This window comes from Capricornis sumatraensis, chromosome X (genome assembly GCF_032405125.1).
Source record: "Capricornis sumatraensis isolate serow.1 chromosome X, serow.2, whole genome shotgun sequence".
Taxonomy (NCBI): domain Eukaryota; kingdom Metazoa; phylum Chordata; class Mammalia; order Artiodactyla; family Bovidae; genus Capricornis; species Capricornis sumatraensis.
In genome coordinates, this window is record NC_091092.1 from 128,507,114 (window position 1) to 128,520,984 (window position 13,871).

At 37.9% G+C, this 13,871-nt stretch overlaps 1 protein-coding gene across 4 annotated transcripts in view; it reads left to right on the forward strand.

Moving 5' to 3' along the window:
• Nucleotides 1-13,871, forward strand: part of ADGRG2 (adhesion G protein-coupled receptor G2) — a 68,623-nt gene that overhangs the window by 29,088 nt on the left and 25,664 nt on the right. For all 4 annotated transcript variants that reach the window (XM_068962699.1, XM_068962700.1, XM_068962701.1 and 1 more), the window contains 8 exons: nucleotides 292-330; nucleotides 2,490-2,531; nucleotides 6,145-6,198; nucleotides 9,356-9,411; nucleotides 10,470-10,525; nucleotides 11,383-11,422; nucleotides 11,886-11,923; nucleotides 13,519-13,613. In XM_068962699.1, coding sequence (XP_068818800.1) covers nucleotides 292-330; nucleotides 2,490-2,531; nucleotides 6,145-6,198; nucleotides 9,356-9,411; nucleotides 10,470-10,525; nucleotides 11,383-11,422; nucleotides 11,886-11,923; nucleotides 13,519-13,613 — 420 coding nt within the window. The remainder of the gene's footprint in view (nucleotides 1-291; nucleotides 331-2,489; nucleotides 2,532-6,144; nucleotides 6,199-9,355; nucleotides 9,412-10,469; nucleotides 10,526-11,382; nucleotides 11,423-11,885; nucleotides 11,924-13,518; nucleotides 13,614-13,871) is intronic.

Below are 13,871 nucleotides of genomic sequence, written 5' to 3' on the forward strand. Positions count from 1 at the left end.
TTTAAATCTAATAATTATAGGAATGTTGCTGTGTTTTAGGCACATAACATGTGTTCAGGAAACACATTTTTAAATGAATGCTTCTCAGGCATTGTCTGTGGGAGTTGGGGAGTGATAGTATGGTAAGGGGGTGGGCAGCAAATACATTTGCTAGTGCCAATTGGCTTTTGCAAAACTCTCTTAACTTCTCCAGGATTTGAAGGAAAGTGAAATGTTTAAGGAACCTATGAAGATGCATGTATTTGTTAATCATGCCAATAAATTGTGCTAATTTTTATTACTTTATTTCAGATGCTACTTCAAGCGTGTTATCTACTTTGAACAAAACAGGTAACGTCAAGTTATTTCTGAATATAATAACTTGTATTCTGTGGCTTCTTGAGTTTCTCACTGTGTTCCTCTGGGTTAGTAAAAGTTATCTCCTTGCCCATTTCCTATGACTCCAACTGTTGACTTATTACTCATTTTACTTTGACCCCGAACTATATAGTTCTGGTGTCACCACACTTCTGAGCTTCCAAACTCTTACAGCAATAGCATTCCATTTAAAATAACATTTATTATTTTTCTGATTATAGTAGTAATTCATCTTAACTCATAAAAATGAGGAATATAGAAAAATGCAAAGAGGAAAATTATAATCATTTTTAATATTACTTTCCTAAGACTATTACTGATAATAATTTGGTATGTTTCCATTCACTATCATATACATATATAGTATGTATAAGTGTATAACAGAATTGTCATAGTTTACATAAATTTTTATATCTTGCCCTTTTGACTTCATACTAAGCTATAACTATTTTCCAGCATCCATTACTACTTTTTTGCTTCAGTTGATTTTATTTATTTATTTTTGCCACTTCATTTATTTTTTTAATTGAAGGATAATTGCTTTACAGAATTTTGTGGTTTTCTGTCAAACATCAGGACGCATCAGCCATAGGTACACCCATGTCCCCTCCCTCCTGAACCTCCCTCCCATCTCCCTCTCCATCTCACCCTTCTAGATTGTCAGAGCCCCTGTTCAGCATCCGTAACTATTAGTGAGTTGATAGTATTCCATCTTGTACCATATGTGAACATTAAATTTGTTTTTGATTTTCAAATAGAAACTGTTGCAGTGAACATCCTTGTGCCAATATCTTTGCATTCCTCCCTAATTTCTGTAGAATGCGCTTCAAGGATTGGACTTATTTAGGTCAGCATTATGAATATTTTAAGGCCCTTCACACCTACTACGGAATTACCTTCTAGAAAAGTTGTACCCAACAATATTCCTGCCAGCAATGGATGAGAATGTCTGTGTAACTGTACTTTTGCCCAGAGCTGAGACTATGTCATATTATTATATCTTCCTCTCAATTCCATAGGTTCCATTTTGCATTTTTTATTTGTGAGGCTGAAGAACTTTCTTCCCTAAAAGCACTTTCTTTTTTCACTAGAACCAGGAGTTCATTTCACAGTTGTGTTTTATTTACTCTGGAAAAGAATGTATTGGAACAAGCAATATATTTAAATGATTCTTAATGTAAAATGCTGTCAGTCTTTATGATTACCACCAATCATTGCCCATGGCTCTTTCACATACTGAAACAGAAACTCATCAATAACATATAGAAATGAGGTTTCTGAAACTCAGAATACCATCATCATTAAGTGCTCCTCTAAGATCTGACCTTGATGTTTTCTTCAGAACTTGCCACTAACCCTAGGAGACAGACCTTCTTAGCAAATCTGTGCCCTGAACACAGTCTCTTACATCATCCTTACAGTAAGCATTTATGAGCCTGATTCTCTCTTCACTGGAAACCAAGCCATGGCTCTGTCCCCAGAGTGTGTTGGGAAGGTATTTCTAAGGTTTGCTTCCTCAGAGTATGTTAATATTTGCCTATGAATCAGACTTTGAACAGTTCTCTCCTGGTTCTGCTATGAGCTTATTGTATGACTGTAGTTGGATATTCTCTACCTCTCTGAGGATAATTTTATGTCAGTAATATTACATTATTATTATATTAATTTCTTAAGAAAATAGCAGGATACTTCATGATATTAGAGTATCATAGCAATATTTTCGATCTTGTATTTAGTATTTACATTAATGTTCATTCTGAATTGCCCTCTCTTTACAACCTATCACCTGAATGAAGATCCTTATAATGACTTAATTCTGCATATCTGACGTGTATGTCCACATTAATTTGTCTAGCAGCAGCACATAGAAACTGTGGTAGGATTATGCAAGCAGTGGGGTGTGTAACAGATGTGATCCAACTGGGGAAACAGCAGTCCAAATCCAGACCCACCCTCTGCCAATGATCTGAGTATGTAAAGCTCATTCATCCTGCTGCTGAGATGACCAATAGTGTCTTGAAGGTGTCAACAGTATGATTTTCTTAGCAGTTCACTGAAATGATACTCATGGCAAATTGCTTTTAAAAAATAAGTAACAATTCTTCTCTAATGTTTAAATTGTTTCTTTGCAGAAAAAACTAAAATCACTATAGTAAAAACCTTCAATGCATCAGGTATGACTTATTATCAATATCTAGACTTTCTTTTTTTATACCTAAAGTTAAACAAATAGTGGTGGGTGTTTATATTTTCTTTTACCTTTTCCCTGTCTTTTAAAAATGAAATCTGTTCATAATGAATAGATGTTTATGCACTGGGTACCTTAAATTGTACTAAGTGTTTGGGGTTATATAATAATGTACTGTGTTGTGTGCTGTACTTAGCTGCTCAGTTGTGTCCAACTCTTTGCGACCCCATAGACTGTAGCCTGCCAGGCTCCTCTGTCCATGGAATTCTCCAGGCAAGAATACTGGAGTGGGTTGCCATGCCCTCCTCCAGGGGATCTTCCCAACCCAGGGATCAAACCCAGGTCTCCTGCATTGCAGGAGGATTCTTTACTGTCTGAGCCACCAGGGAATAATAATTATTATTATATAATCATAATTAGACACAATTCCCACTCTCTAGAATCTCCTAGTCTATGGGGAGAGACAAGAGAAACAAACAGATAACTATATGAACATATGAGCGAATAAAGGCAATGATTACACAAGTGTTTCTGACATAGTAAAGAGGCATGGGAGATAGAAGGACTGCTGCTAATGATTATCAGTGGTATGTAGTTTATGAAGGAAAGATTCTTAGAGGAGTGAACCTCAAAAATTATTTAAATCCAAAAAGAGATGTACTTTTAAGTATCTATTATAAGATTAAGGATTCATGATTTGCTTAACAAAGGCTTCCAATTGATTCAAAGCAGGTTTTGGAAACTATGGCCTGTGGGCCAAATATGACCCACCATGTATGTTTGTAAATAAAGTTTTATTGGAAGAACACCATTCACATTTGTTTATATACATTGTCTGTGGCTACTTTCCTGCCACAATGAATAGTGAAGTCGCTGCAACAGAGACAAAAAATATTTTAGACACACAAAGCCCCAAATATTTACTATTTAACCCATTACAGTGAAAGTTTTCTCACTCATGATTTAAATGCTGACCTGTGGCCGTATCCTTGGGGGAAGTTATGGATAACAGCCCTAGCAATTGGAAAGAAAATTCTCAGTATGAATGAATAGCAGAAGACATATATCACTGGAAATGAAGGTACTACTAAAAATTCAGAGAAACAGGAGAGATGATAGAATGAAAAGCTTAGTGAGCAATAGACCAATGGTTGTAAAGAACATATAAACCATTACAACCCACCATCTGTATATTCTGTAGTATTTGCATAGTATATGTTTTCAATGAGTTATATCCATAAGTAAGTAAATTTTAAATGAAATCTTTCTATTTTGGTGTGGGTAACATTGCTGGACCAGTATAGAAATCTACATGTCAGGTACCTTTCACCATCTAAATTGTTTGCTCACAGAATCAAAACCCTTAGCTGAAACATGATGCCTACACACCAAATGTCAACTAAATCATTCTGGCAGGAACCACATCACACGAACTAACTCAAATTATAATTTTAGTTTATATCCAAACTAGTTCTCTTGGGAAAGAATTAAGCACTCATAAAGTGCAGTAGAAATAAAATAGCAACCAGACATTGCATACATAATTCTGACCAAACCAGACCTAACAAGGACAGCAAAATATTTCTTTATATGACAACCTTTTCCCCTCAGCAGTCTGCTAATACACAATCAACATTTGTCCCTCACTTTTGTTATAGATTTCTGATAATTCGCCAAAGTCAGTTCAGTCACTCAGTCATGTCCAACTCTTTGCGACCCCATGAATCGCAGCACCCAGGCCTCCCTGTCCATCACCATCTCCCGGAGTTCACTCAGACTCACGTCCATCGAGTCCGTGATGCCATCCAGCCATCTCATCCTCGGTCGTCCCCTTCTCCTCCTGCCCCCAGTCCCTCCCAGCATCAGAGTCTTTTCCAATGAGTCAACTCTTCACCAAAAGGGTGAAATTAATGAAGAAAAGATTCTCAGTGGAGTAAATTTTGAGCTCTTTTCAAATCAAAGAAAACATGTACCTCTCCTTTCACCAAAGGAGAAGGTATTTCTTAGGTTAATATTTGTGAAGTTTTTTGTTCTAACATGGCTTATTTCTCTTCCCACTCATCTCTACCTCCTTTGTATGCCTATGTCATCTGTTGTACTGTCCATCACTCCATTTTGCCTTCACTGTAACTTTTTATAACATCATGTGAAATGCCATGCTGGATGAAGCACAAGCTGGAATCAAGATTGCTAGGAGAAATATCAATAACCTCAGATACGCAGATGACACCACCCTTATGAAGTGAAGAACTAAAGAGCCTCTTGATGAAAGAGAAAGAGGAGAGTGAAAAAGCTGGCTTAAAACTCAACATTCAGAAAACGAAGATCATGGCATCCGGTCCCATCACTTCATGGCAAATAGATGGGGAAACAGTGGAAACAGTGGCAGACTTCATTTTCTTGGGCTCCAAAATCACTGTAGATGGTGACTGCAGCCATGAAATTAAAAGACACTTGCTCATTGGAAGAAAAGCTATGACCAACCTAGACAGCAACTTAAAAAGTAAAGACATTACTTAGCTGACAAAGGTCCATCTAGTCAAAGCTGTGGTTTTTCCAGAAGTCATGCATGGATGTGAGAATTGGAGTATAATGAAAGCTGAGCTCCAAATAATTGATATTTTTGAACTGTGGTGTTGGCGAAGATTTGAGTGTCCCTTGGACTGCAAGGAGATCAAACCAGTCCGTCCTAAAGGAAATCAGTCCTGAATATTCATTGGAAAGACTGATGTTGAAACTGAAACTCCATTACTTTGGCCCCCTGATGCGAAGAACTGACTCATTGGAAAAGACCCTGCTGCTGGGAAAGATTGAAGGTGGGAGGAGAAGGGGACAACAGAGGATGAGATGGTTGGATGGCATCACCGGCTTGATGGACTTGAGTTTGAGCAAGCTCCAAGAGTTGGTGATGGACAGGGAAGCCTGGTGTGCTGCAGTCCATTGGGGTTGCAAAGAGTCAGACAGACTGAGCAGCTGTACTTATTACTTGTTATTTACTGGCCAGTATCCCTCACGAGATTGTATGCTCCTTGAGGGCAGGGTCTGTATCTGGAACCTCCCAAAGCCTATAGAAGGTGGGAGATGTTCAGCCAATATTTTTTGACTTTTACAGGTTTTGCCCATGTGAAACACATTGATGTTATTTCATACATATGTTTACATAAGGAGCTAAGACCAGCATTAGAGTGTTCATGGACTCTCAGGAAAGGAAAGAATCTATGAGTAAGGAAGGGCTGTTTCATTTAAAGTCTCTATACTCAGTTGTATTCATGCTATTCCTTCTTTATTGGGGAAAAAATAATTGGGAATGATTAATAATTGGGCAGGATTAATTGGGAATGGGACAAAGAAATTTTCGGGAGGAGTAGGGGATCAGATACTGACACACTAAAGAATGGTGTGAGTCCACTTCCATAGCTTAACTACTAAGAAGTGAAAACTCATTCCTTTAGTCTTTGTGGAATTAATCATAGCCAATTATATCCAACATATAGTATTTTGGGTACATGTTCAATGCCTGAGTTTGTGAATTCTCTTAATGTTGTATTTAATTGCAGGTATTAACATGTTTAACCTGCTGGGTTGTGTTTTCTTTGCAGGTGTCAAACCCCAGAGAAATATCTGCAATTTGTCATCTATTTGTAATGACTCAGGTTAGTTCTTGTGTACACTACACATGACCAAATAAATAAGCTCCACAGAGAAACGGTTTGTTTTCCTGCTGTTAAGTATATGATGTGGGACCCTCTGATTTATCTCTTTTCATCACACCTGGCTACCCAGAGTCTCAAATGAAAACCAAAGCAAATTTTAGATATGATTGAAAGTGAGATAATGGATTAACTCCTTTAATGAAACTCCGCAGCAAATAATTTTCACCATAGCTAATATCCTTAGAGTTGACTCATGAACATAATTAATAATGGATTTAATTATTAAAAGCCATTTCTTATATATAAAATCCTTAAGCTTTTCCATAGGACCTTCAGTATTATAACTTAGAAACAGGATGTTATCTTTTGCTAAAAATAAACTGCTCTACTAGAATGTTGAAAATCTCACGTACATCTAGTTTAATTGGATGCTAATTCCAGGAGTGCCCATAGTGTATTTTGCCATCACTAACTAAGACTGTCCACTGTTTTTAAAAATTAAAATGGAAACCTCTTGAGAACATGCTATTTTTGAAATGGGAATATTTTCCCTTCTGCCATGGGCCAGAAGGAGTGAAGCAACCACTTTTCTCACGTTGGTTTGGCTCTGTGGCCTCCCTTCCTTATTAAAATCAATGAAAGCAGATGTGAAAAACAGAAAAACATGGTGTGACAGGTCCAAACTGGATCATGGGAAGAGTGAAGAGGAAGGTAACAGAGTATTTTATAATGTTAAAAGTTTTAGTGTGGCTCCAATGATATAAAAAAGCCAATAATTATAGGAAAACATAGGAAACAATTTCAGGTAACATAAGTTAAGGTTGGATGGTTGAGAAAACAAGCAAACTTTCCATTGAAAGAATGTTCCACAAACACTTTATATTTGTGTGAATGTAAGGTTTACTTACATGAGCTTTTTGCTAGTAGTATTCTCCAGGTTGAATATAGCAGGAAAATATTAGCTAACTTTGATTAAAGAAAAAAAAAGTGTTGGATACATTTCACTTTCATATATTGTGTAACTCTCTTCTCTGCTTCTTCTCACCTCCCTCCCCTCGTACCCCTCTCTTCACTGGATACTCTATAATTTCATTATTTTCATGCTTCATTTATGTTTTGGACTGGTGACTAATGTCTAGCTTAATGTTATGTCTACATGATGTTTGATAACTGTTTCAAAGTTGAACATTTAGTAAAAAAAAAAACTCTGGTCATCTTGAATAACAGATGCCGGGAAGCTGGTTGGAGTAATGTTTTCCCCAGTTAAGCTACTGAATTGACCATTTGTTTTAGTGTCTGGTGAAAACAACCTTTTCAGGGGAGCAACTCTTTTGGCACCAGAAATTCCACAATATCCTGCCAGAAACCTTCACTTCTTACAGATTCCAATCTGGATTTATTAAGGGAGATGGAGGCTGGTAAGAAAACTGGGATCTGACCAGGTAGAGTCAGGCTGAAGGTCAAAAGGTAGTGGCTTCCTGGCTGTTCTGCTATCATTGTACACCTAGCACATTCATGAAACTGAACATGTGCTGAATAAGACTGAAGGATGAACTTGGAGAATGGAGAGGCAAGGGAGAAAAATTGTGTGTCAGCACACATACAGTTGCTAAATAAGTTTCTAAAAGCTAAGATTTTAGCAAAAATGGACAAGCAGTTCTATGCATTTATAAATTCTCTTTGGGCTTCCCTGGTGGCTCAGTGGTGAAGAATCAGCCTGCCAATGCAGGAGATGTGAGTTCGATCCCTGGGTCAGAAAGATCCCCTGAAGAAGGAAATGGCAACTTGTTCCAATATTCTTGCCTGGGAAATCCCGTGGACAGAGGAGTCTGGTGGGCTAGTCCATGGGGGTCGCAAAATTCAGACATGACTGAGCAACTAAACAACAGCAACTGATTATTATTATTATTATTTTAATAATGTAGTATATTAATTTAAATTTCAGTATCAATATGCAGAGTTTGGGATTCTCAGTAGAAAGGTGGCTGGAAAAGGTAAATCATGTTCGCTGGTCTAATGGCATTGTCAGCCATTTTAAGTGGAAGTGGACTGCTGAGTCCTTGGCTATGGGAATCAGTTATATTTTGGAGTGCAATGAAAGATGAGATTGGGAGGTCTTCCACCCTCTAGCTCAGGAGTTGGCAAACTACTGCACATAGTTCAAATAATAGCCTGTCACATGTTTTTGTAAATAAAGTTTCATTGGAATACAGCCATGCCATTCATTTATATACTGACTATGGCTGCTCTTACACTATAACCACAAAGTTGTATAGTTTCAACAGAGAACATATAACCCACAAAAACTTCAAATATTTATTTTCTGATCTCTTACAGAAAAGTTGGTTGAGCCCTGCTGTAGTTTATATGATATCCTTGCCTTTCTGCTCAGGAGGCCAGTTTTTTGTCTCTGTAGATTATGAAGTGCACACAGTGTACTTCTGTTAAGAAGTCTCTGTTTTATTAGTTTCCACATGGAGCCAAAGCCCTTCTGAGTATACCCCGCAGGAAATGCTTTGAGTTCTGAAATTGAGTACAGTATTTCTCAAAGCAGGTGTTTGCAGAACAGAGTTTTCTGGCGTTTCTGGGATGAAAGTCACAAGTTGTTCAACTGAAGAAAGGATTTGCTCTGCATTCTATTCAGGTTTCAAAGCAAAATCTCAACTGTGTTCCTAGGAAAGATAGTGCATTTGGTAACTGCATTTTAAAACAACAACAACAAAAACTGCAAATGGCAAGGAATAAATAGACTTCCATAAGGTAGCTTAACTGCTGAGAAATACTTTTTCTCTCCCTTCCCTATCTCCTATAACTGCAACTATAACAGCTTAAACATATTTTTAGCGTTTGAGCCACAGTTCCCCTAGTTAACATCTTGACAGAAAACAGTCTTGATGAGAAACAGGTAGGGATAAAATTTCTTGACAAATAGATAAGCTTTCTCTTTTTCCGCATTGCCACATAAAATGTAGAGTTGATATTTTCTGAAAATTGTACTGATTCATAATCATTGAGTAACTTTTTGACAGAAAAGAGAGTAAATGTGAATAACAAAGACTTTGTTATAAAGTAATATGATGATCTTTTTCTGTGTCATATTAATCCTCAAACTCTAAGGATGCAAGTCTCAGATTTCTATTTGAAATTTTATTTTTAGCCTTTTTTAGAGGTGAGATCATGTTTCAATATGATGAAGAAAGCAATATTACCCAGGTAGGTTTTAAAGATTTTTTAATTGCAATTTAAAAAGTGAATTCTCAGATATTCAAAGATTTAAGGTTCAAATTATTTCTGATATTTTGCATATTTACTTTTATGGCCAAATTTAAAGTATGTGTTGTTGAAACACTAGCTTTGTCAAGAGGGCTTGATTTCGTAATAATCATGGAGTTTTGTTAAAAATTATGTTTTAGTTTTCACTGGGTTTGCTGCTGAATATGAGTGTTTATATGATGTAGTTCTATTGCCAGTCAGAACTTTAAATTATATTAGAAACTCCTAGCAATAGGAAATACGTTGAATCTAAAAATAGTCTCAATCTGATCCTGTTCACTCCCATCTGGGACTCAGACAAGTAATATCAGCCTTCCCATAACCTAGATTGGTTCGGAAAGTGAAAAGTGAAAGTATTAGTCACTCAGTCCTGTCTCACTCTGTGGGACCCCATGGAGGGTAGCCCCCCAGGATCCTCTGTCCATGGAACTTCCCAGGCAAGAATACTGGAGTGGATTGCCATTTCCTCTCCAAGAGATCTTCCCCATCCAGGGATCGAACCTGTGTCTCCTACATTGCAGGAAGATTCATTACCATCTGAACCACCTGGTTCAGAAGCCCAGATTGGTTCAGAAGATCCCAGCCAAATGTGGTTTGTTAATTCCGTGAATATTTCCTGAGCACCTACTATGTGCCAGGCAATGAGCTAGGTACTAGAAATGCAGTGATGGTTGCTACCAAGTGTCCCTTTTTACATTTACACAGAGAACTTTAATAGTGTTCTTTTGGGGGAATTCTTGAAATAACAAAAGATAGAAATTATCATGTCAGACTTGCTGATTCAGAATATTTTTTAAAGAAAACATAAAAACAAAGACTGACTCAGCCAATATGTATTCACTCTTTTGCTAGACAATATTCCATGTAGTTAGAAGTCACAGTCTTTGGGGTGTAGGTCTTTAGGTGCCCAACAAAACTAAAGAACAACTTCTTGTTAGAAAGTGTTATGAAACAAAACAGTGATTGTTATATTCTTAATGATGTTGTGCTTCTAACAGAATCAAGTTATGGCTAATGGCACGTTAACTGGAATCCTGTCTCTAAGGGAATTGAAGTGAGTAATCTTGCAATTTGATTTAAAACCTAAGACATCAACTCTGGAAAGATACTTCCTGAGCTGTCTTTACTTTTGGAAACCAAGAATAGGATAGAGACAGACCCAGAGGTATGAAGAATTGGTCCTTGAGTTCTTCGCAAACTAACCATAGTAACCTGTTATCAACTAATATCCCCATGAGGATGTTCTCTTTGATGCTACTGAATTATGTAAGATCTTCACTAAACCAAATTCGTTTTGCCCAGTGTGCAACAAGCTAAAAAACTGAGAAGCCAAGACTTGCAGCAAAGAGAGGGCTTTTTCCCAACGTAGCCACATGAGGAGAACAAGTCTCAGATCTACCTCTCCAAAGGCCAGCAACTTGGGACATTTATGGGGTGAAAAATAAAGTGGCAGGGTGGTCTGAGGCTGTGGAGTGTGGGGACCATGGCTGGAGAGTGCTGGAGGGTGGAGGAGGGTGTCAGTTGGAGAGAAGGAGGAAAAATCAGAGACAGAGGGCCCCCAGGGTGAGTGACTAGCCAGTCTCAGAAGTTTTGCCTCGGGCCAGCACTTCCTCTGGCCCTTTGCCAGAGGCAGCTGCCTGGGGGTTGCAATAGCCTAATAAGTAATGAGATTGTTTAACCATAATTTATATCTTGTCATTGGCTGGAACCGATATAGCATCTATCTGGTTTGTTTCCCTTGTCATATTAATTAATTTTCCCACATAGGAATGTCTTACTGTACCCACTATTTCTTCAAAGTGAACACTGCAAGCAATAAATACCATATGCTTCATGTAATTGCTAAAATTCTAACTTGTTTTGAACTTAACATCATCAGTGATCTCCTTCATGTCAATTTCTCATTAACAGACGATCAGAACTCAACAAAACTCTTCAAACCTTAAGTGAGGTAATCATAGTACATCCTGTACTTGTTTATAATTACTGTTATTATTTGGGGGAGAGCATGGAGTTCTGTATTCCTGAGGAGATAGGTATTCAAATTATCCCCAAATCTGCTGTGTAAAAGAATGAATGGGCAAGTTCCGTTGCTCCAAAAATCAAAACTAGGCTCAATGGATGGATGTTACACGGGGATAGATTTTCCTTTAAGTAAAACCAGGTTTCTTAAAACCAGGGCTTCAGGAGAATGTGCTACCTTGTGTGGTAGAGTTTCCTGACACTAGAGGTATCCAAGTAGAGCCTGAATAGCTTTGATCATATGTCATTAATCTGGTAGGAATGAGAATTAGATCATTCCTAGGTGTTGTTGTGATTCTAAGATTCTGTGATGCTGTGATAAATCCTGGGTCATCTTGCCTGATATTTTCAATTGTCAAACTAACATTAATACATTTTTTCTTTTGTTTCAGACTTATTTTATAGAGTGTGCTACAGCAGAGTCCCAAAGGTCAGTCATTTTTCATACTTTTTTTTATTAAAGATCATTATTTCTCTACTCATGAGAAATAAAGTATGAGGAGTCTTAGGGTACAAATTCAAAGGTATTCCTCTAGAATAAATACACATTAGTGATAGTTTGGATATATAATTTTTTATTCTTCCAAACACATATCACAGTCACATCCATCTTCTCATTTCTTTATGAAGCTCAGAGGGGTGTGGGAGGTGTTGAACCATTTACCTCTGGTTCTTTGAAGCTGAGGCTCATCACCGCCCTTAGCCCCACAGGCCACCAATAGGACCAACAAATGGCTCCCAGTGGTCTAGTCAGGGTGAAGGGCACACAGAGAAGAAGGAACATAATATGGAGCTTGGTGAGGGGCTTCCCTGGTGGTCCAGTAGCTAAGACTACATGCCCCCAATGCAGGGGGCCTGGGTGCAATCCCTGACCAGGGAACTGTTAGATCCCTGGGAATCTAATTAGTCAGAGACTAATAGATCCCACGTGCCATAGCTAAGAGTTTGCATGCTGCCTGTAAAGATCCCATGTGACGCAACGAAGATCGAAGATTCTGAATGCCACAACTAAGACTCAGCACAGCCACATAAATAAATAAAAATATATATTTAAAAAAAGAGACACTCATTTCAATTTTGAAAAAATTATGGAGCTTGGGGAAAGGAGAGAGGAGGAAGGAAAAGATCAGAAAGAATAAGAAAAGTGCATGCAAGGTTGAATCACAGATTGCCTGACAGCTATATGAGGTTGCACAGATTATCATTTGAAATGATGTTCACTGACTGTCCTAGCTGCATAAGCCAACAAGAACAGCTTTTAGGTCAGTAGCCTGACCACCTGAATCTTGAGCATTCCATTCAGAAAATAACAATTTCGGCTCATCTAATGATTTACTGGTACAAATAATGACAAAGTTTCCCATGAAGCTGTAGATTGGATCCCTACCCACCACATGTATTTAGTTATTTCACTTCTCATTATTTGCAACATTAATATTTTGTTCGGCGTGCTGCAGTTCATGGGGTCGCAAAGAGTCGGACACGACTGAGTGAACTGAGCTGAAACCAAGACAAAAGTGAAAAAAGAAACAGAATGTCTTAAATTCCTAGTTATCTGATGCTCTAAATGGAACTGCCAGAGTGGTTTTGGATTTAAGAGACCTTGATATTTGTCTAGGCTGGGATGTCAAAGGGCTCTCATGTTGAAAACCCATCGGCCTCCGGATACCAGGCAAGCAGCCACCGCTCAGACTCTAGGTGTCAGGATACTTGTCTTCGTAACCAGGTTTCCACCCCCGCATGTTCATTATGCAGGTGGGCAAAACGAATCAGCAGCTGTGTATGGTCAGAGGGTCTCTGGTTTGCAGTCTCTGTGAATGTAAACCTCTCTAAATGCTTTGTCATAGGAAATCTTTGGGGTAAAGTTCCACCCATGGTAGGTTGGTGTTTACAAGCTTATTGGGGTGACATTGCAAGTTAACAGTGTCAATGTCCCCCTTCCCCACTGTTTGAAAAAACAGCTACAAATATGTAGGTAGGTTTCCAGTTGAATAACGCTCTGGTTATATATATTTCTCTTTACAGCACAGTGAATTGTACATTCACCATAAAATTGAATAAGACAATGAACATATGTACTGTGATGGTTGCTTTCCAAACAGTAAAGATTCGACCGATGGGTAAGTTGTCTCTATATTTATGGCTGTGTTCATTTTCACATGACTTTGATGTAATCTTTTTCAAATCGAAAATATAATGAATAAATTTATATATGTTACAACTTTCTGTTTTGAGTCTTTTGTTGTTGGGCAGTTGTTAGGAAGCTCTAAAAGGTGCTTTTTCCTGCTTTCTCAGTAAAGTTTCAGTATACTGTTTTGGAAATCAGAATAAAACAACCCTATTGAGATAGAGAGTTCTATTTGGAGTGCTTGATCGAT